The 23013-nt window shown below is 44.7% G+C and overlaps 2 protein-coding genes across 5 annotated transcripts in view; one reads left to right on the top strand and one right to left on the bottom strand.

Moving 5' to 3' along the window:
- Positions 1-16263, top strand: caps (calcyphosine). Its single transcript, XM_062959772.1, has 4 exons — positions 1-307; positions 4205-4382; positions 11678-11887; positions 16062-16263. The coding sequence occupies exons 1-4, from the start codon at positions 237-239 to the stop codon at positions 16161-16163; spliced, it is 561 nt and encodes a 186-aa protein (XP_062815842.1). The 5' UTR covers positions 1-236; the 3' UTR covers positions 16164-16263.
- A 1599-nt stretch (positions 16264-17862) lies between these two features.
- ranbp3 (RAN binding protein 3) overlaps positions 17863-23013 on the bottom strand; it is a 56288-nt gene continuing 51137 nt past the window's right edge. For all 4 annotated transcript variants that reach the window (XM_062959765.1, XM_062959764.1, XM_062959766.1 and 1 more), the window contains 2 exons: positions 21432-21636; positions 17863-19703 (listed from right to left, as the gene is read on the bottom strand). In XM_062959765.1, the coding sequence (XP_062815835.1) occupies positions 19660-19703; positions 21432-21636 (249 nt within the window). In that variant the 3' untranslated portion in view covers positions 17863-19659. The remainder of the gene's footprint in view (positions 19704-21431; positions 21637-23013) is intronic.

The following is a 23013-nucleotide window of genomic DNA, read 5'->3' as shown; positions in this document are numbered from 1 at the left end:
CAGATGGCCTTTGGGGTCCCCGGTCCCAACTCTGGGATTCATTAAACCCTGCCTGGGGATTTTGCAAACGAGCCTCTTTTCCGTTGACGAGGATCGCTATGGAGACGACAAGCAAGCAAACAAACAAAACAACGGCAAGCGGAGGAGCAGTTAAGGGAGAAGACGGAGAGAAGGACGAGATCGAAAGCTCGATTACGGGGATCCGTCATTACTAATCGAATAGGGAAAAACCGACAATGGAAGCCATGGCGAAGCTGAGGGGCAAGTGCTTGGAAAGAGGGGCCTCGGGCATCAAGGGCCTGGCCAGGTAAGGCAGAGAACCATCTTAAACGTATCTGAAAACAGAATACTGTATATACTCCAATATAAGATAGAGAACATCTAAGCAAGCAAGAGTCCAAAAGTGGCAGCCGTGGCTGATACCGCAATCAATGAACACTCTGAACTGGACCAATGGTGGATCTGGACCAAACTTGGCAGGCAGACCCGATATGCCCACATTTGAATACTGGTGGTAAATTTCAGAAATAAAAATAGATACAGTAGAATTTAGCACCAAAATATCACGATGTATTCAAAACATTGACTACAAAAATTCGTTGGATAATCCAGAATATTGGATAAGCGAGGCTTGGATAAGTGAGACTCTACTGTATACACACACACACACGCATACACAGTATGCGAATATCTTGGATAATGAAATATTAAGAAAAAGCCTATTAAACATCAAATTAGGTAATCATTATACAAATTAAGCACCAAAACATGTTATACAACAAATTTGACAGAAAAAGTAGCTCAATACGCAGTAATGTTATGTTGTAATTACTGTATTTACGAATTTAGCACCAAAATATCACAATGTATTGAAAACATTGACTACTAAAAGGCAGACTGCGTTGGATAACCCAGAATGTATATATATAAGCACTTATAATATATATGTACGTTATAAATAATGTGTATGTATGTATGTATGTGTATGTGTGTGTGTATGTATGTGTGTGTGTGTGTGTATATATATATATAAACTATTTTAGCACCAAAATATCACTATATATTGAAAACATTGACTACAAAAATGTGTTGGATAATCCAGAATGTTGGATAAGCAAGTGTTAGATAAGTGAGACTCTACTGCGTATATATATATATATATATATATATATATATATATATATATATACACACACACACACACACACACACATACACACACATACACAGTACAGTCTCACCTATCCAAGCCTCGCTTATCCAACGTTCTGGATTATCCAACTCATTTTTGTAGTCAATGTTTTCAATACATCGTGATATTTTGGTGCTAAATTTGTAAATACAATAATTACTACATAGCATTGCTGCGTATTGAACTACTTTTTCTGCCAAATTAGTTGTCTATAACCTATCATAACCTAATTTGATGTTTAATAGGCTTTTCCTTAATCCCTCCTTATTATCCAACATATTCGCTTATCCAACATTCTGCCGGCCCGTTTCTGTTGGATAAGTGAGACTCTACTGTACCAATAAAATTAATTGAGGCATCAATAGGTTAAATGTTTTGGAATATTTACATCAAGCTCTGATTTAAGATAAGACTGTCCAACTCTGATCATTATTCTCATCTTCTTCGATGCAAATGCCTTTATGTATCCTTTTAATAATAAAGTAATACATGGAGTAATAAATAGAGTAAAATAATAAATGCAATAATAATAATAAGATCAGAGCGAAATAATAAATTACAGTAGAGTCTCACTTATCCAAGCTAAACAGGCCGGCAGAACGTTGGATAAGCAAATATATTGGATAATAAGGAGAGATTAAGGAAAAGCCTATTCAACATCAAATTAGGTTATGATTTTACAAATTAAGCACCAAAACATCATGTTATACAACAAATTTGACAGAAAAAGTAGTTCAATACACAGTAATGCTATGTAGTAATTACTGTATTTACAAATTTAGCACCAAAATATCATGATGTATTGAAAACATTGACTACAAAAATGCGTTGGATAATCCAGAACGTTGGATAAGCAAGTGTTGGATAAGTGAGACTCTACTGTAATACATGGAGTAATAAATAGAGTAAAATAATAAATGCAACAATAATAATATCAGAGTGAAATAATAAATTACAGTAGAGTCTCACTTATCCAAGCTAAACGGGCAAGCAGAAGCTTGGATAAGCTAATACCTTGGATAATAAGGAGGGATTAAGGAAAAGCCGATTAAACATCAAATTAGGTAATATACAAATGAAGCACCAAAACATCATGTTATACAACAAATTTGACAGAAAAAGTAGTTCAATACACAGTAATGTTATGTTGTAATTACTGTATTTATGAATTTAGCACCAAAATATCACGATATATTGAAAACATTGACTACAAAAATGCGTTGGATAATCCAGAATATTGGATAAGCGAGGCTTGGATAAGTGAGACTCTACTGTATATATATACACACACACACGCATACACAGTACAGTCTCACTTATCCAAGCCTCGCTTATCCAACATTCTGGATTATCCAACGCATTTTTGTAGTCAGTGTTTTCAATATATCGTGATATTTTGGTGCTAAATTCGTAAATACAGTAATTACAACATAACATTACTGCGTATTGAACTACTTTTTCTGCCAAATTTGTTGTCTAACATGATGTTTTGGTGCTTAATTGGTAAAATCATAACCTAATTTGATGTTTAATAGGCTTTTCCTTAATCTCTCCTTATTATACAACATATTCGCTTATCCAACATTCTGCCGGCCCGTTTATGTTGGATAAGTGAGACTCGAGTAGAAGCCTAGTTTTTCAGCCCTTTTTTCGGACTGAAAAAAACCCTCCTCGGCTTATACTCGGGTGAGGGTCCTGATGGGCTTATATTCAGTACTCAAGTATAGATAGTATATTTATTATTTTTCTCTATTATTATTGGTATTGTTAAATTTATTATTTTACTCTATTATTGTTGTTACTTTTACATTTTACTCTATTTTTTATTTTAAATGCATTTATTATTTTACTCTATTATTACATTTATTATTTTGCTGCATTTATTATTATTATTATTACATTTATTATTTTACTAGATTATTATTAAAAAGATACATAAGCACATTGACATTGAAGAAGATGAAAATAATGATTTAATCGGAGTTGAACAGTCATATCTTAAATTACAGTTTGAGGTAAAGATTCAAAAACATTTAAACTACCGAGGCCTTAATTAATGTAATTTTATTGCTATCTCGGCTTATACTGGAGACAATGTTTTCCCAGTTTTTTTGTGATAAAATTAGGTGACTCGGTTTATATTCGGGTCAGCTTATACTCGAGTATATAAGGTACTAGCTGTGCCCGGCCACGCGTTGCTGTGGCTAGGACTTAATTTTTCTTTTCTTTTTGTTGTATGAACGTAGAGGCGTTGATGAGAGGTTGTGCTGTCAATTTTCGAGGTTGTGGGGCGTTTAGTTTAGTTGTTTTGTCCAGTGCCGTGATTCCATTACCCTTTTATATATATATATATAGACTAGCTGTGCCCGGTCACGCATTGCTGTGGCTAGGACTGAATTTTTCTTTTCTTTTTGTTGTATGAACGTAGAGGCGTGGATGAGAGGTTGTGCTGTCAATTTTCGAGGTTGTGGGGCGTTTAGTTTAGTTGTTTTGTCCGGTGCCGTGATTCCATTACCCTTTTATATAAATATATAGACTAGCTGTGCCCGGCCTTGCGTTGCTGTGGCTAGGACTTAATTTTTCTTTTCTTTTTGTTGTATGAACGTAGAGGCGTGGATGAGAGGTTGTGCTGTCAATTTTCGAGGTTGTGGGGCGTTTAGTTTAGTTGTTTTGTCCGGTGCCGTGATTCCATTACCCTTTTATATATATATATATAGGACTAGCTGTGCCCGGCCACGCGTTGCTGTGGCTAGGACTTAATTTTTCTTTTTTTTGTTGTATGAACATAGAGGCATGGATGAGAGGTTGTGCTGTCAATTTTCGAGGTTGTGGGGCGTTTAGTTTAGTTGTTTTGTCCGGCGCCGTGATTCCATTACCCTTTTATATATATAGAAGTGCAAAAACTCCACTCCAGAAATTCGAAAGGAAAGACTTTCATGTATGTCAAGTGTAAGAGAGGTGAAGAATAGATGCCGTAATGATAGCTCTGTCCACCTCTCTCGGCCTCTGCAGGTTTTTCCGCATCCTGGACGACAACGGGAGCCGTTCGCTGGACCTGGAGGAATTCCGGAAAGGCCTGGCCGAGGCCGGGGTGGCCCTGGAGGCGGGAGAAGCCGAAGAGGTTTTCCGCCTCTGCGACAAAAACAAGAGCGGGACCCTCGACTTCGAGGAGTTCCTGGAAGCCCTGCGGGTGAGCAGGACGGCGGAGGGACGACATGCGTGAGGACGGCGGAGGGGCGCCGAGCGTTCGACCGTTTCCGTCCAAACGGAAGGGTTTTCGAAGGCGCAGAAGGAAGGACGTAGTGGGAGATCCTCTATTGAGTCGGGTTGGGTGAGCTCCTGCTGTGAGCCCCAGCTTCTGCCAACCTAGCAGTTCGAAAACAGCAATGGCGGGAAAGTAACAGCGCTCCATGTAGTCATGGAGCCTAGGAGGCGTCTATGGACAACACTGGCTCTTTGGCTTAGGAAAAGATAACAAAGGGCTCTCTGGAGGGCATCTAGTCCCATCCTTCCAATGCAAATGCATTATCAGGTCATCTAGTCCATTCATCCAATGCATGATCTGGAACCGGGCCCCAAAGAGGGGTCCCTCGAGGGCATCTAGTCCACCTCTCCCATGCATTATTTGGAACTTATCTCCAAAGAGGGTCCCTCGAGGGCATCTAGTCCACATTTGGAACTAATCTCCAAAGAGGGTCCCTCGAGGGCATCTAGTCCACATTTGGAACTTATCTCCAAAGAGGGTCCCTCGAGGGCATCTAGTCCACATTTGGAACTAATCTCCAAAGAGGGTCCCTCGAGGGCATCTAGTCCACATTTGGAACTAATCTCCAAAGAGGGTCCCTCGAGGGCATCTAGTCCACATTTGGAACTAATCTCCAAAGAGGGTCCCTCGAGGGCATCTAGTCCACATTTGGAACTAATCTCCAAAGAGGGTCCCTTGAGGGCATCTAGTCCACATTTGGAACTAATCTCCAAAGAGGGTCCCTTGAGGGCATCTAGTCCACATTTGGAACTAATCTCCAAAGAGGGTCCCTCGAGGGCATCTAGTCCACATTTGGAACTTATCTCCAAAGAGGGTCCCTCGAGGGCATCTAGTCCACCTTTGGAACTTATCTCCAAAGAGGGTCCCTTGAGGGCATCTAGTCCACCTTTGGAACTAATCTCCAAAGAGGGTCCCTTGAGGGCATCTAGTCCACATTTGGAACTTATCTCCAAAGAGGGTCCCTTGAGGGCATCTAGTCCACATTTGGAACTTATCTCCAAAGAGGGTCCCTCGAGGGCATCTAGTCCACATTTGGAACTTATCTCCAAAGAGGGTCCCTTGAGGGCATCTAGTCCACATTTGGAACTTATCTCCAAAGAGGGTCCCTTGAGGGCATCTAGTCCACCTTTGGAACTAATCTCCAAAGAGGGTCCCTCGAGGGCATCTAGTCCACATTTGGAACTAATCTCCAAAGAGGGTCCCTCGAGGGCATCTAGTCCACATTTGGAACTTATCTCCAAAGAGGGTCCCTCGAGGGCATCTAGTCCACATTTGGAACTAATCTCCAAAGAGGGTCCCTCGAGGGCATCTAGTCCACATTTGGAACTAATCTCCAAAGAGGGTCCCTCGAGGGCATCTAGTCCACATTTGGAACTAATCTCCAAAGAGGGTCCCTCGAGGGCATCTAGTCCACATTTGGAACTAATCTCCAAAGAGGGTCCCTCGAGGGCATCTAGTCCACCTTTGGAACTTATCTCCAAAGAGGGTCCCTCGAGGGCATCTAGTCCACATTTGGAACTAATCTCCAAAGAGGGTCCCTCGAGGGCATCTAGTCCACATTTGGAACTAATCTCCAAAGAGGGTCCCTCGAGGGCATCTAGTCCACATTTGGAACTAATCTCCAAAGAGGGTCCCTCGAGGGCATCTAGTCCACATTTGGAACTAATCTCCAAAGAGGGTCCCTCGAGGGCATCTAGTCCACATTTGGAACTAATCTCCAAAGAGGGTCCCTCGAGGGCATCTAGTCCACATTTGGAACTAATCTCCAAAGAGGGTCCCTCGAGGGCATCTAGTCCACCTTTGGAACTTATCTCCAAAGAGGGTCCCTCGAGGGCATCTAGTCCACATTTGGAACTAATCTCCAAAGAGGGTCCCTCGAGGGCATCTAGTCCACATTTGGAACTAATCTCCAAAGAGGGTCCCTCGAGGGCATCTAGTCCACATTTGGAACTAATCTCCAAAGAGGGTCCCTCGAGGGCATCTAGTCCACATTTGGAACTAATCTCCAAAGAGGGTCCCTTGAGGGCATCTAGTCCACCTTTGGAACTTATCTCCAAAGAGGGTCCCTCGAGGGCATCTAGTCCACCTTTGGAACTTATCTCCAAAGAGGGTCCCTTGAGGGCATCTAGTCCACCTTTGGAACTAATCTCCAAAGAGGGTCCCTCGAGGGCATCTAGTCCACCTTTGGAACTAATCTCCAAAGAGGGTCCCTTGAGGGCATCTAGTCCACCTTTGGAACTAATCTCCAAAGAGGGTCCCTTGAGGGCATCTAGTCCACATTTGGAACTAATCTCCAAAGAGGGTCCCTCGAGGGCATCTAGTCCACCTTTGGAACTTATCTCCAAAGAGGGTCCCTTGAGGGCATCTAGTCCACCTTTGGAACTAATCTCCAAAGAGGGTCCCTTGAGGGCATCTAGTCCACATTTGGAACTTATCTCCAAAGAGGGTCCCTTGAGGGCATCTAGTCCACATTTGGAACTTATCTCCAAAGAGGGTCCCTCGAGGGCATCTAGTCCACATTTGGAACTTATCTCCAAAGAGGGTCCCTTGAGGGCATCTAGTCCACATTTGGAACTTATCTCCAAAGAGGGTCCCTTGAGGGCATCTAGTCCACCTTTGGAACTAATCTCCAAAGAGGGTCCCTCGAGGGCATCTAGTCCACATTTGGAACTTATCTCCAAAGAGGGTCCCTTGAGGGCATCTAGTCCACATTTGGAACTTATCTCCAAAGAGGGTCCCTTGAGGGCATCTAGTCCACATTTGGAACTAATCTCCAAAGAGGGTCCCTCGAGGGCATCTAGTCCACATTTGGAACTTATCTCCAAAGAGGGTCCCTCGAGGGCATCTAGTCCACATTTGGAACTAATCTCCAAAGAGGGTCCCTCGAGGGCATCTAGTCCACATTTGGAACTAATCTCCAAAGAGGGTCCCTCGAGGGCATCTAGTCCACATTTGGAACTAATCTCCAAAGAGGGTCCCTCGAGGGCATCTAGTCCACATTTGGAACTAATCTCCAAAGAGGGTCCCTCGAGGGCATCTAGTCCACCTTTGGAACTTATCTCCAAAGAGGGTCCCTTGAGGGCATCTAGTCCACATTTGGAACTAATCTCCAAAGAGGGTCCCTTGAGGGCATCTAGTCCACATTTGGAAGTAATCTCCAAAGAGGGTCCCTTGAGGGCATCTAGTCCACTTTTGGAACTTATCTCCAAAGAGGGTCCCTCGAGGGCATCTAGTCCACATTTGGAAGTAATCTCCAAAGAGGGTCCCTTGAGGGCATCTAGTCCACATTTGGAAGTAATCTCCAAAGAGGGTCCCTTGAGGGCATCTAGTCCACCTTTGGAACTTATCTCCAAAGAGGGTCCCTTGAGGGCATCTAGTCCACCTTTGGAACTAATCTCCAAAGAGGGTCCCTCGAGGGCATCTAGTCCACCTTTGGAACTAATCTCCAAAGAGGGTCCCTTGAGGGCATCTAGTCCACATTTGGAAGTAATCTCCAAAGAGGGTCCCTTGAGGGCATCTAGTCCACTTTTGGAACTTATCTCCAAAGAGGGTCCCTTGAGGGCATCTAGTCCACCTTTGGAACTAATCTCCAAAGAGGGTCCCTTGAGGGCATCTAGTCCACATTTGGAAGTAATCTCCAAAGAGGGTCCCTCGAGGGCATCTAGTCCACCTTTGGAACTAATCTCCAAAGAGGGTCCCTCGAGGGCATCTAGTCCACCTTTGGAACTAATCTCCAAAGAGGGTCCCTCGAGGGCATCTAGTCCACCTTTGGAACTAATCTCCAAAGAGGGTCCCTTGAGGGCATCTAGTCCACATTTGGAAGTAATCTCCAAAGAGGGTCCCTTGAGGGCATCTAGTCCACATTTGGAACTAATCTCCAAAGAGGGTCCCTCGAGGGCATCTAGTCCACCTTTGGAACTAATCTCCAAAGAGGGTCCCTCGAGGGCATCTAGTCCACCTTTGGAACTAATCTCCAAAGAGGGTCCCTCGAGGGCATCTAGTCCACATTTGGAAGTAATCTCCAAAGAGGGTCCCTTGAGGGCATCTAGTCCACTTTTGGAAGTAATCTCCAAAGAGGGTCCCTTGAGGGCATCTAGTCCACTTTTGGAACTTATCTCCAAAGAGGGTCCCTTGAGGGCATCTAGTCCACCTTTGGAACTTATCTCCAAAGAGGGTCCCTCGAGGGCATCTAGTCCACCTTTGGAACTAATCTCCAAAGAGGGTCCCTCGAGGGCATCTAGTCCACCTTTGGAACTAATCTCCAAAGAGGGTCCCTCGAGGGCATCTAGTCCACATTTGGAAGTAATCTCCAAAGAGGGTCCCTTGAGGGCATCTAGTCCACTTTTGGAAGTAATCTCCAAAGAGGGTCCCTTGAGGGCATCTAGTCCACTTTTGGAACTTATCTCCAAAGAGGGTCCCTTGAGGGCATCTAGTCCACCTTTGGAACTTATCTCCAAAGAGGGTCCCTCGAGGGCATCTAGTCCACCTTTGGAACTAATCTCCAAAGAGGGTCCCTCGAGGGCATCTAGTCCACCTTTGGAACTAATCTCCAAAGAGGGTCCCTTGAGGGCATCTAGTCCACATTTGGAAGTAATCTCCAAAGAGGGTCCCTCGAGGGCATCTAGTCCACCTTTGGAACTAATCTCCAAAGAGGGTCCCTCGAGGGCATCTAGTCCACCTTTGGAACTAATCTCCAAAGAGGGTCCCTCGAGGGCATCTAGTCCACATTTGGAAGTAATCTCCAAAGAGGGTCCCTTGAGGGCATCTAGTCCACTTTTGGAAGTAATCTCCAAAGAGGGTCCCTTGAGGGCATCTAGTCCACTTTTGGAACTTATCTCCAAAGAGGGTCCCTCGAGGGCATCTAGTCCACCTTTGGAACTAATCTCCAAAGAGGGTCCCTTGAGGGCATCTAGTCCACATTTGGAAGTAATCTCCAAAGAGGGTCCCTTGAGGGCATCTAGTCCACATTTGGAACTAATCTCCAAAGAGGGTCCCTCGAGGGCATCTAGTCCACCTTTGGAACTAATCTCCAAAGAGGGTCCCTCGAGGGCATCTAGTCCACCTTTGGAACTAATCTCCAAAGAGGGTCCCTTGAGGGCATCTAGTCCACTTTTGGAAGTAATCTCCAAAGAGGGTCCCTTGAGGGCATCTAGTCCACATTTGGAACTAATCTCCAAAGAGGGTCCCTCGAGGGCATCTAGTCCACCTTTGGAACTAATCTCCAAAGAGGGTCCCTCGAGGGCATCTAGTCCACATTTGGAAGTAATCTCCAAAGAGGGTCCCTTGAGGGCATCTAGTCCACTTTTGGAAGTAATCTCCAAAGAGGGTCCCTTGAGGGCATCTAGTCCACTTTTGGAACTTATCTCCAAAGAGGGTCCCTCGAGGGCATCTAGTCCACCTTTGGAACTTATCTCCAAAGAGGGTCCCTCGAGGGCATCTAGTCCACCTTTGGAACTTATCTCCAAAGAGGGTCCCTCGAGGGCATCTAGTCCACCTTTGGAACTTATCTCCAAAGAGGGTCCCTCGAGGGCATCTAGTCCACATTTGGAACTAATCTCCAAAGAGGGTCCCTCGAGGGCATCTAGTCCACATTTGGAACTAATCTCCAAAGAGGGTCCCTCGAGGGCATCTAGTCCACATTTGGAACTAATCTCCAAAGAGGGTCCCTCGAGGGCATCTAGTCCACATTTGGAACTAATCTCCAAAGAGGGTCCCTCGAGGGCATCTAGTCCACCTTTGGAACTTATCTCCAAAGAGGGTCCCTCGAGGGCATCTAGTCCACCTTTGGAACTTATCTCCAAAGAGGGTCCCTCGAGGGCATCTAGTCCACCTTTGGAACTTATCTCCAAAGAGGGTCCCTCGAGGGCATCTAGTCCACATTTGGAACTAATCTCCAAAGAGGGTCCCTCGAGGGCATCTAGTCCACCTTTGGAACTTATCTCCAAAGAGGGTCCCTCGAGGGCATCTAGTCCACATTTGGAACTAATCTCCAAAGAGGGTCCCTCGAGGGCATCTAGTCCACATTTGGAACTTATCTCCAAAGAGGGTCCCTCGAGGGCATCTAGTCCACATTTGGAACTAATCTCCAAAGAGGGTCCCTTGAGGGCATCTAGTCCACATTTGGAACTAATCTCCAAAGAGGGTCCCTTGAGGGCATCTAGTCCACATTTGGAACTTATCTCCAAAGAGGGTCCCTCGAGGGCATCTAGTCCACATTTGGAACTTATCTCCAAAGAGGGTCCCTTGAGGGCATCTAGTCCACATTTGGAACTAATCTCCAAAGAGGGTCCCTCGAGGGCATCTAGTCCACATTTGGAACTTATCTCCAAAGAGGGTCCCTCGAGGGCATCTAGTCCACATTTGGAACTAATCTCCAAAGAGGGTCCCTCGAGGGCATCTAGTCCACATTTGGAACTAATCTCCAAAGAGGGTCCCTCGAGGGCATCTAGTCCACATTTGGAACTAATCTCCAAAGAGGGTCCCTCGAGGGCATCTAGTCCACATTTGGAACTTATCTCCAAAGAGGGTCCCTTGAGGGCATCTAGTCCACATTTGGAACTAATCTCCAAAGAGGGTCCCTCGAGGGCATCTAGTCCACATTTGGAACTTATCTCCAAAGAGGGTCCCTTGAGGGCATCTAGTCCACATTTGGAACTTATCTCCAAAGAGGGTCCCTCGAGGGCATCTAGTCCACATTTGGAACTTATCTCCAAAGAGGGTCCCTCGAGGGCATCTAGTCCACCTTTGGAACTAATCTCCAAAGAGGGTCCCTTGAGGGCATCTAGTCCTACCTCCTAGTGTAGATGGATTATCTGGAACCGGGCCCCAAAGAGGGGTCACTCAACGGCATCTAGTCCACCCCTCTAATGCCGATTTTTTATGTGGAACCAAAACAGTCAAAGCAGAAGGTTTTTCCAAGGAAGGCTAGGGAAGAACACAAGGTCTTGAAGCAGAGGCTGGCTGGCCATCTGTTGGGTGGGATTGGATGGTGTCTTCAAGCTTGGCAGAAGGTTGGTTGGCCTTCAATTTGCGGTCCCAATTTCTCAACTTACAGCTCTAAGTAGGTCAACAGTGAGCAGGGCTTGGCGGTCGGGTGCTCACCCCGACCGGGCTTTGAACTGGTGGGTCTTATTCCTGCTGGGGATTGACCAGCCCACAAGGTCGGGTGGCCGTCTGTCGGGAGGGATTATGGTAATTACGACTGCCTGGCCTCTCCGCAGCCCCCCATGTCCAAGGCCCGGACGGAGATCATCGGGGCGGCCTTCCGCAAGCTGGACCGGACGGGCGACGGGGTGGTGACGGTGGAGGACCTGCGGGGGGTCTACGACGGGCGCCGGCACCCCAAGTTCCGGAGCGGGGAGTGGAGCCAGGAGCAGGTCTTCCGGGCCTTTCTGGACAGTTTCGACTCCCCCAACGACAAGGACGGGAAGGTAGGCGGGTGACCACGCAGTCGTATTGCGACCCCATCGCTTCCATTCCTCCCCATAGAAACATAGAGGGTGCCTTACAATCTCATATTTAAAAAGTAGCACATCTACCCTACCAGGACCTGCAGTTGAGCGCCCCTTGCTCCAGAGTATGAGGAGCTCGGCTGCAGGGCCTGGCAGGCACGAGCACTACTGCATGCCTCACACGCATTCTCCTTGGAAAGAGAGTGCATGTGTGTCGTGCAGGAGAGCCCACGCCTACCAGGCCCTGCAGCTCTCTCTCTCTCTCTCTCTCTCTCTCAACTGCAGGTCCTGGCATGCGCAGGCGCTTTCTGGGCTTGCACACCACACACACACACACACTCTCTTTCCAAGTAGAGTATGTATGAGGCATCCAGGGCTTGCAGCCGAGCTCCTCATACTCTAGAGCAAGAGCCGCTCAACTGCAGGTCCTGGCATGCGCAGGCGCTTTCTGGGCTTGCACACCACACATACGCTCTCTCTCTCTTTCCAAGTAGAGTACGTATGAGGCATCCAGGGCTTGCAGCCGAGCTCCTCATACTCTAGAGCAAGAGCCGCTCAACTGCAGGTCCTGGCATGCGCAGGCGCTTTCTGGGCTTGCACACCACACATACGCTCTCTCTCTCTTTCCAAGTAGAGTACGTATGAGGCATCCAGGGCTTGCAGCCAAGCTCCTCATACTCTAGAGCAAGAGCCGCTCAACTGCAGGTCCTGGCAAACGCAGGGGCTTTCTGGGCTTGCACACCATACACACACACACTCTCTTTCCAAGTAGAGTATGTATGAGGCATCCAGGGCTTGCAGCCGAGCTCCTCATACTCTAGAGCAAGAGGCGCTCGACTGCAGGTCCTGGCATGCACAGGCGCTTTCTGGGCTTGCACACCACACACACACTCTCTTTCCAAGTAGAGTGCGTATAAGGCATGCAGGAGCGCCCGTGCCTGCCAGGGTCTGCAGCCAAGCTCCTCATACTCTAGAGCTAGAGCCCCTCAACTGCAGGTCCTGGCAAACGCAGGGGCTTTCTGGGCTTGCAAACAACACACACACTCTCTTTCCAAGTAGAGTGAGTATAAGGCATGCAGGAGCGCCCGTGCCTGCCAGGCCCTGCAGCCAAGCTCCTCATACTCTAAAGCAAGAGCCACTCAACTGCAGGTCCTGGCAAACACAGGGGCTTTCTGGGCTTGCACACAACACACGCACTCTCTTTCCAAGTAGAGTGAGTATAAGGCATGCAGGAGCGCCCGTGCCTGCCAGGCCCTGCAGCCAAGCTCCTCATACTCTAAAGCAAGAGCCACTCAACTGCAGGTCCTGGCAAACACAGGGGCTTTCTGGGCTTGCACACAACACACGCACTCTCTTTCCAAGTAGAGTGCGTATAAGGCATGCAGGAGCGCCCGTGCCTGCCAGGGTCTGCAGTCAAGCTCCTCATACTCTAAAGCAATAGCCACTCAACTGCAGGTCCTGGTAAACACAGGGGCTTCTGGGCTTGCACACAACACACGCACTCTCTTTCCAAGTAGAGTGCGTATGAGGCATGCAGGAGCACCCGTGCCTGCCAGGACCTGCAGCCGAGCGCCTCTTACTCTAGAGCAGTGGTTCTCTACCTTCCTAATGCCGCAACTTCTTAGTGCAGTTCCTCCTGTTGTGGTGACCCCCAACCATAACATTACCTTTTCCTTTCCTTCTCTCTTATTTACTTCCCTTTCCTTTCTTTCCTTTCTTTCCATATATTTTCTCTTACTTCCGTTCTTTTCCTCTTCCTTCCTTTCTTTTCTTTTCTCTTCCCTTATTTCTCTTTCTTTCCTTTCACCCCATACTTTTCCCCTTTCCTCTTTTTACTTTAGCAACCAGAAACAACATTTATCCAGCTATTATTATTATTATTATTATTATTATTATTATTATTATTATATTACTAGCTGTGCCTGGCCACGTGTTGCTGTGGCGTAGTCTGGTGGTTAGGATCCCTCTGGTTAGGAAGCAGCCTGGCTTTGAAGCTGCAAGGCTGTTCCACCGTGGCAACGTTTTTTTTTAAGTGGCGTGAGGCTCCACACACAGCTATGAGGTCCTCTGGGTAATGTAGTTGTTTCAGGGGACCTCTGCGCATGCGCAGTAGGCAATTTTGGGGGTTTTCTGTTATTTGGTCTTTATTTTTCTAAGTTTTTTTGTTTGAAAGACATAGATTGGATGACTATGTCTTTTGTGGCCAAATTTGGTGCGATTTGGTTCAGTAGTTTTGTTGTTTACTCAGTCCTACAAACGTACATTACATTTATATATACTGTATATACTCGAGTAGAAGCCTAGTTTTTGAGCCCTTTTTTTAAAGACTGAAAAAGCCCCCCTCGGCTTATACTCGGGTGAGGGTCCTGGTTGGCTTATATTTGGGTCAGCATATACTCGAGAATATATGGTACATTTATTATTTTTCTCTATTATGATTGGTATTATTACATTTATTATTTTTCTCTATTGTTGCTACTATTACATTTATTTTACTCTATTTTTATGATTAATAATACATTTATTATTTCACTCTGATCTTATTATTATTACAGTAGAGTCTCACTTACCCAACATAAACGGGCCGGCAGAACGTTGGATAAGCGAATATCTTGGATAATAAGGAGGGATTAAGGAAAAGCCTATTAAACATCAAATTAGGTTATGATTTTATACATTAAGCACCAAAACATCATGTTAGACAACAAATTTGACAGAAAAATACGCAGTAATGCTATGAGTAATTACTGTATTTACGAATTTAGCACCAAAATATCACGATATATTGAAAACATTGACTACAAAAATGCGTTGCATAATCCAGAACGTTGGATAAGCGAGTGTTGGATAAGTGAGACTCTACTGTATTATTATTATTATTGCATTTATTATTTTACTCTATTTATTATTATTATTACATGTATTATTTTCCTGTATTTATTATTATTATTACATGTATTATTTTCCTGTATTTATTATTATTATCACATGTATTATTTTCCTGTATTTATTATTATTATCACATGTATTCTTTTCCTGTATTTATTATTATTATCACATGTATTATTTTCCTGTATTTATTATTATTATTAAATGTATTATTTTCCTGTATTTATTATTATTATTACATGTATTATTTTCCTGTATTTATTATTATTATTACATGTATTATTTTCCTATATTTTTATTATTATTACATTTATTATTTTCCTGTATTTATTATTATTATCACATGTATTATTTTCCTGTATTTATTATTATTATTACATGTATTATTTTCCTGTATTTATTATTATTATTACATGTATTATTTTCCTGTGTTTATTATTATTATCACATGTATTATTTTCCTGTATTTATTATTATTATTAAATGTATTATTTTCCTGTATTTATTATTATTATCACATGTATTATTTTCCTGTATTTATTATTATTATCACATGTATTATTTTCCTGTATTTATTATTATTATTAAATGTATTATTTTCCTGTATTTATTATTATTATTAAATGTATTATTTTCCTGTATTTATTATTATTACATGTATTATTCTACTCTATTATTATTATTACATGTATTATTTTCCTGTATTTATTATTACATGTATTATTTTCCTGTATTTATTGTTATTATCACATGTATTATTTTCCTGTATTTATTATTATTATTACATGTATTATTTTCCTACATTTATTATTATTATAACATGTATTATTTTCCTATATTTTTTATTATTATGACATGTATTATTTTACTCTATTTATTATTATTATTATTACATGTATTATTTTACTCTATTATTATTAAAAGGATACATAAGGGCATTTACATGGAAGATGAGAATAATGATTTGATCAGAGTTGGACACTCATATCTTAAATTAGAGCTTTAAGTAAATATTCAAAAACATTGAACCTATTGATACCTCAATTAATGTAATTTTATTGGTATCTTTATTTCTGAAATTTACCACCCTCGGCTTATACTCGAGTCAATGTTTTCCCAGTTTTTTTGTGGTACAATTAGGTGCCTCGGCTTATATTCGGGTATATACGGTATATAAATATATATTACCTTTTATTTATTTATTATTATTATTATTATTATTATTATTATTATTATTTATTTATTAAACCTGCCTTGGTTTCAGATCACGGCTGAAGAGTTCCTCAACTACTACAGCGGCGTTAGCGCCTCCGTCGACAGCGACGACTACTTCGTGGAGATGATGAAGGCGGCCTGGAAGTTGTAGTGCGGACGCGTCCCTGGAAAGTAGAACAAAGTGAGCTTAGCACGGGTTGCCTCTGGAGTACGACCGTTTTTCTGTTATACGTAAATAAAGCGCAACAGCCGCTGGTTTGATTTCTTGTCCCAACTAGTAGGAGATCCTATACTGAGTGGGGTTGGGGTGGGCTAGATGACCTTGGAAGGCCCCCAATCTTGAGCTGAGGCCCAAAGAGAAGTCACGTGAGGGCATCTAGTCCCACCCCTCCAGTGTAGATGCATGGCTTGGATAATGATAATAATAATAATAATAGTGAAATTCTATCTAGCTGGGGTACAACTCTAGGATAATGATGATGATGATTATAATAATAATAATAATAATAATAATAATAATGAAATTCTATCTAGCTGGGGTACAACTCTAGGATAATGATAATAATAATAATAATAATAAAGGATAATGATGATGATAATAATAATAATAATAATAATAATAATAATAATAATAATGTAATTCTATCTAGCTGGGGTATAACTCTAGGATAATGATAATAATAATAATAATAATAAAGGATAATGATGATGATAATAATAATAATAATAATGTAATTCTATCTAGCTGGGGTACAACTGATAATAATAATAATAATAATAATAATAATAATAATAATAATAATGTAATTCTATCTAGCTGGGGTACAACTCTAGGATAATGATAATAATAATAATAATAATAATAATAATAATAATAATAATAATAATAATGAAATTCTATCTAGCTGGGGTACAACTCTAGGATAATGATAATAATAATAATAATAATGTAATTCTATCTAGCTGGGATACAACTCTAGGATAATGATGATAATAATAACAATAATAATAATGTAATTCTATCTAGCTGGGGTACAACTCTAGGATAATGATAATAATAATAATAATGTAATTCTATCTAGCTGGGATACAACTCTAGGATAATGATAATAATAATAATAATAATAATAATAATAATGAAATTCTATCTGGCTGGGGTACAACTCTAGGATAATGATAATAATAATAATAATAATAATGATGAAATTCTATCTAGCTGGGGTACAACTCTAGGATAATGATAATAATAATAATAATAATAATAATAATAATAATAATAATAATAATAATAATGTAATTCTATCTAGCTGGGGTACAACTCTAGGATAATGATAATAATAATAATAATAATAATAATAATAATAATAATAATGATGTAATTCTATCTAGCTGGGGTACAACTCTAGGATAATGATAATAATAATAATAATAATAATAATAATAATAATAATAATGAAATTCTATCTAGCTGGGGTACAACTCTAGGATAATGATGATAATAATAATAATAATAATAATAATAATAATAATAATAATAATAATAATAATGTAATTCTATCTAGCTGGGGTGCGAAAATAAAAATAAACCTCACATACCTCCGCGAATTCCTTTCTTGGAATCTCTTCATTCGGCTCGATTGTCCACAAAGCGACAACTGCCTGTCACCGACCTCGCCGCACTCGCCGCCTGGAAAAGAAAGACCCCACGTGATCAGATCCCGGCGAGACAACATCTCCCAGCATCCCCCCAAACGTCAATCTTCCCAACCTCAATCGAGACCGATCCACAGTTGTGTCCGTCGCGAGGAGGAAACGACCGGCGTGGACACCTGGAGTTTTTGTTACACAAGTTCTCGTTTGTTTTTTTAATGTAATTCCCAAATACATCTGATATGACAATTGTACAGAAACCTTCCAAACACACAGGCTTTTGTCTAAGTTTTTGTTTGTTTTAAGTCTCTTTCCTCCGAGAGGAAAAAAAAATATCCGAGGATCCGACGACGGGAGGCCGAGAGAGAGGAAAAGGCCGAAATGTCTTTTTTTTTCGTTGCCGTTCCGAACGAAGTTTCGTTGGATGAATGTGACGAGCTCTGCAAAGAAAACCTCCGGAAATAACAACAAAACAACAAAAAACCCTCCCAGCCTTGCAAACATTCGTTTCAGTATCAAAACGGACAAGGTTCGGGATATTCGGAATTGCAACCCAACTTCGTATCAGTATCAAAACGGACAAGGTTCGGTATATTCGAACCCAACCGCAGATGAATCCCATTCAGTAGGAAATTACCAGTGTCCCCAACCCTTCTTGCAAGGCCTCGTTTTTTATATTTGTGGTATAAAACCCCAACAAGTTGCTGTGAAATGTTGGGGACGATGGGATGGACATTTACGTTCCCAACAAGTTGCTGTGAAATGTTGGGGACGATGGGATGGACATTTACCATGGGACGTCGCAAGCGTCGTTCCCGGCCAATGCACCATGCGGACTGAAAAACCCTTCAAAACGTGGACCTGGAATACGTCTCGTTTGCGTCCATTGATACAAAAATACGACAAACGTTGTGTTGCCGTATTGTCAAGGCGACAAATTCCCACGAAGCGCCCGCCTCGACTTCCGCGAGCCTCACTCCCAGGTGAAAACAAAGCACGTCAACGTCTGTTATACATACATTACATATATATATATGTACATGAGTATATGTGTGTGCCTATATATATATATATATGGCCATATATACACAACACACACATATATATATATACATACACATAAGGGCTTCGCTCTCCCGACAGGACGGAAGAGAGAAGAAGTCTTTTCCGAACGAGTTTGTCGAGTTTTTGCTTGTTTGTTTACAAACCGAAACGACGGGTTTTGAAGTTTGTTTACAAACCGGAACAAGGAACGACAAGGAACAACCGGAGAAAGAATAAGAACAACAACGATACAAAATGAACCCAAAGTAATAATAATAATAAAAAAATAAACAAGGAGGTGGTGGGTTTCAAAAGTCTTTCATTTCCGCCCTGAAGAAAAGAACGGGAGCCGTGGTTCGGGTTCGAAAGACGGGAACGGAGGAGGCTCGAGGAGACCGGGAAACGGCCAGAGGGATCCGGAATCTGAACGGGGCTCCGGGGAAAAGTTTCCCCGCCATCGACAGGGTTGTTTATGCAACATGTGGAAGGAAGGGAGGGAGGAATTCGGGGAGGCAAGAAAACGGCATCTCCCCTCCCTCCCCTCCACTCATCAATATGATGAGCGTTTCGGTTTCCAAGCGTCCACGACCCACGTTCCGGCCAGTTTGCGTCTTTTTCTGTTTTGTTGTCCAAAAGTCTGCGGTTTCGTTTTCGCTTCGTCGTGTTTTTTTGACCGGTCGGAAGCCCCGCCTCTCCCCCTTTCCCCGCCCCTCCCCCAAAAAGTCCAACACGCCAAAAAAAAAAAGGGGGGGGGGGGAGCGGGGAGGGAGCGGTTAGAAAAAAGGGGGAAAGCGGGAAAACAAAAAAACGAAAAACAACCAGATGCAGAGTCCTTAAATCTCCGAGGGTCTCGTGGTGGTGGTCGCCGTCCGAGGGCAAGGGTCGGCCGCGAGGGGGGCGGTGGCGGCCATCTTCCCGCGCCCCTCCCCTCCCCGGATCCGGGCGCACGGCCGCTATGTGCTGCTGGGGGTCTGGCCCTCGGCTTCGTCCACGGGACCTGCGGGGGGAGGTGGAGAAGGCGGATTTTGGTTTACAGATGTTATGTTTAATTATAGGTATCTATAATTAAGACCATCAGGCGCTCGACTGCAGGTCCTGGCAGGCACGGGCTCTCCTGCATGTCCTTTCCAAGGAGAATGTGTGCGAGACGTGAGACTCCCCTGACACCCGCGATACCGTCCTAGGGGTCCCAACCCCCAGGTTGAGAAATATAGCTCTCGAGCAAGAGGCGCTCGACTGCAGGTCCTGGCAGGCACGGGCTCTCCTGCATGTCCTTTCCAAGGAGAATGTGTGCGAGACGTGAGACCCCCCTGACACCCGCGATACCCCCCTAGGGGTCCCAACCCCCAGGTTGAGAAATATAGCTCTCGAGCAAGAGGCGCTCGACTGCAGGTCCTGGCAGGTGCGGGCACTTTCTAGGCCTGCACGTCACACACACACACACACTTTCTAAAGAGTGTGTTGTGTGAGGCATGCAGGAGCACCCGCTCCTGCCTGGACCTGCAGCCGAGCGCCTCTTACTCTAGAGCAAGAGGCACTCGGCTGCAGGATCTGGCAGGCAGGCATTTTCTGGGCCTGCATGCCACACACGCACGCTTTCCAAAGAGTGAGTGTGTGAGGCGTGGAAGACTGCCCACTACTGCCACGGCCTGCAGCTGAGCTCCTCTTACTCTCAAGTAAGAGGCGCTCAGCTGAAGGTCCTGGCAGGAGCAGGTGCTTTCTGGGCCTGCATGCCACACACACACACACTCTTTCCAGTGCCTGCCAGGGCCTGCAGCCGAGTGCTTCTTACTCTACAGCAAGAGGCGCTTGACTGTAGGTCCTGGCAGGCACAGGCGCTTTCTGGCCCTGCACAGTACACACGCACTCTCTCTGGTCCCTGCCAGGGCCTGCAGCTGAGTGATTCTTACTCTAGAGCAAGAGTTTCTTGACTGCAGGTCCTGGCAGGCACAGGCACTTTCTGGGCCTGCACAGTACACACACACTCTCTTTCCGGTGCCTGCCAGGGTCTGCAGCCGAGCGCCTCTTACTCTAGAGCAGGAGACTCTCAACTGCAGGTCCTGGCAGGCACAGGTGCTTTCTGGGCCTGCACGCCACACATGCACTATCTTTCCAAAGAATGTATGTGTGACGCATGGAGGAGTGCCCGCTCCTGCCAGGGCCTGCAGCCGAGCGCCTCTTACTCTAGAGCATGAGCTGCTCGACTGCAGGTCCTGGCAGGCGCAGGCGCTTTATGGGCCTGCACGCTAAACACGCACTCTTTCTGGTGCCTACCAGGGTCTGCAGCCGAGCGCCTCCTACTCTAGAGCAGGAGGCTCTCAACTGCAGGTCCTGGCAGGACCTGGCTTTTTCTGGGCCTGCATGCCACACACGCACTATCTTTCCAAAGCGTGTGTGTGTGAGGCGTGGAAGACTGCCCGTTATTGCCAGGGCCTGCAGCCGAGCGCCTCTTACTCTAGTGCAAGAGGCGCTCGACTGCAGGTCCTGGCAGGTGCAAGCGCTTTTTGGGCCTGAATGCCACACACATGCACTATCTTTCCAAAGAAAGTATGTGTGAGGCATGCAGGAGCGCTTGCGGCTGCCAGGGCCCACACCAGGAAGGACACAATCAAAGCCCTCCTGGCAGATAGCCATCCCATGCCAACAATCCTATTACATGGCCACTCAGCCCCAATGATTCTGTTAAAGTGATGGATCCCGTTATTGCCGGGCTGGACCCACTCACCGCGCCCGGGGGAGCCGGAGGGCACGGGCCCGTTGTCGTCCTCGTCGTCGTCCTCGTCGTCGCTGTCCTCCTCGTTCGACTGGCTGACTTCCGGCTCCGGCGCGGCGCTCTTGGCCTCCTGCTGCTCTTGCTCCACGCGGCTGCGCAGGGCCAGGATCCGGTGGTGCAGGGCCGCGTACAGCTGCCCCGTGTCCTTGGAGCTCGCCTGCAATTCCAGGACAAGGAGAGAGAGCGGTCGGAGGGCCATCCCTTGATTTTCTGTTTTTCCTCCACCACGGACATCCCAGTTACAGCGAGTGCTGTGAATATGTCCAATGGACCTGTCAATGTCCACCACAAACACCACCGTGCCCACCACCCAAGGGAAGGCTTTCCTACAGGGACACTTTCATCCTAGATTTCATGTATTTCCTCCACCACAGACATCCCAGTTATAGTGAGCGCTGTAAACTTGCCCAAGAGCCCTGCCCATGTCCACCACAGACACCACTGTGCCCACCACCCAAGGGAAGGCTTTCCTACAGGGACACTTTCATCCTAGATTTCATGTATTTCCTCCACCACAGACACCCCAGTTATAGCGAGTGCCGTGAACATGTCCAATGGACCTGTCAATGTACACCACAAACACCACCGTGCCCACCACCCAAGGGAAGGCTTTCCTACAGGGACACTTTCATCCTAGATTTCATGCATTTCCTCCACCACAGACATCCCAGTTATAGTGAGCGCTGTAAACTTGCCCAAGAGCCCTGCCAACGTCCTCCACAAACACCATCCTGCCACACCACAAACACCACCGTGCCCACCACCCAAGGGAAGGCTTTCCTACAGGGACACTTTCATCCTAGATTTCATGCATTTCCTCCACCACAGACATCCCAGTTATAGTGAGCGCTGTAAACTTGCCCAAGAGCCCTGCCAACGTCCTCCACAAACACCATCCTGCCCACCACCCAAGGGAAGGCTTTCCTACAGGGACAATTTCTTCCTGGATTTCATGCATTTCCTCCACCACAGACACCCCAGTTATAGTGAGCGCTGTAAACATGTCCAAGAGCCCTGCCAATGTCCACCACAAACATCATCCTGTCCTCCACCCAAGCGAAGGCTTTCATATGGGGACAATTTCCTCCTAGACTTTGTTTTTCCTCCACCACAGACACCCCAGTTATAGTGAGCACCATAAACATGCCCAAGAGCCCTGCCAATGTCCTCCACAGACACCACACTGCCCACCACCCAAGGGAAGGCTTTCCTACGGGGACAATTTCCTCAGAGATCTCATGCATTTCCTCCACCACAGACACCCCAGTTATAGCGAGTACGAACATGAAGTTTTGGTGCTTAATTTGTAAAATCATAACCTAATTTGATGTTTAATAGGCTTTTTCTTAATCTCTCCTTATCCAACGTTCTGCCGGCCCGTATATGTTGGATAAGTGAGACTCTACTGTATATTGTTAAATTGATACATGTAATAATTATACAGTAATAATAAATACAGGAAAATAATACATGTAATAATAGAGTAAAATAATAAATGCAATAATAATAATAAGATCAGAGTGAAATAATAAAT

Source organism: Anolis carolinensis, unplaced genomic scaffold, assembly GCF_035594765.1.
Source record: "Anolis carolinensis isolate JA03-04 unplaced genomic scaffold, rAnoCar3.1.pri scaffold_7, whole genome shotgun sequence".
Classification (NCBI taxonomy): domain Eukaryota; kingdom Metazoa; phylum Chordata; class Lepidosauria; order Squamata; family Dactyloidae; genus Anolis; species Anolis carolinensis.
This window is presented reverse-complemented; position numbering and strand designations above follow the sequence as displayed.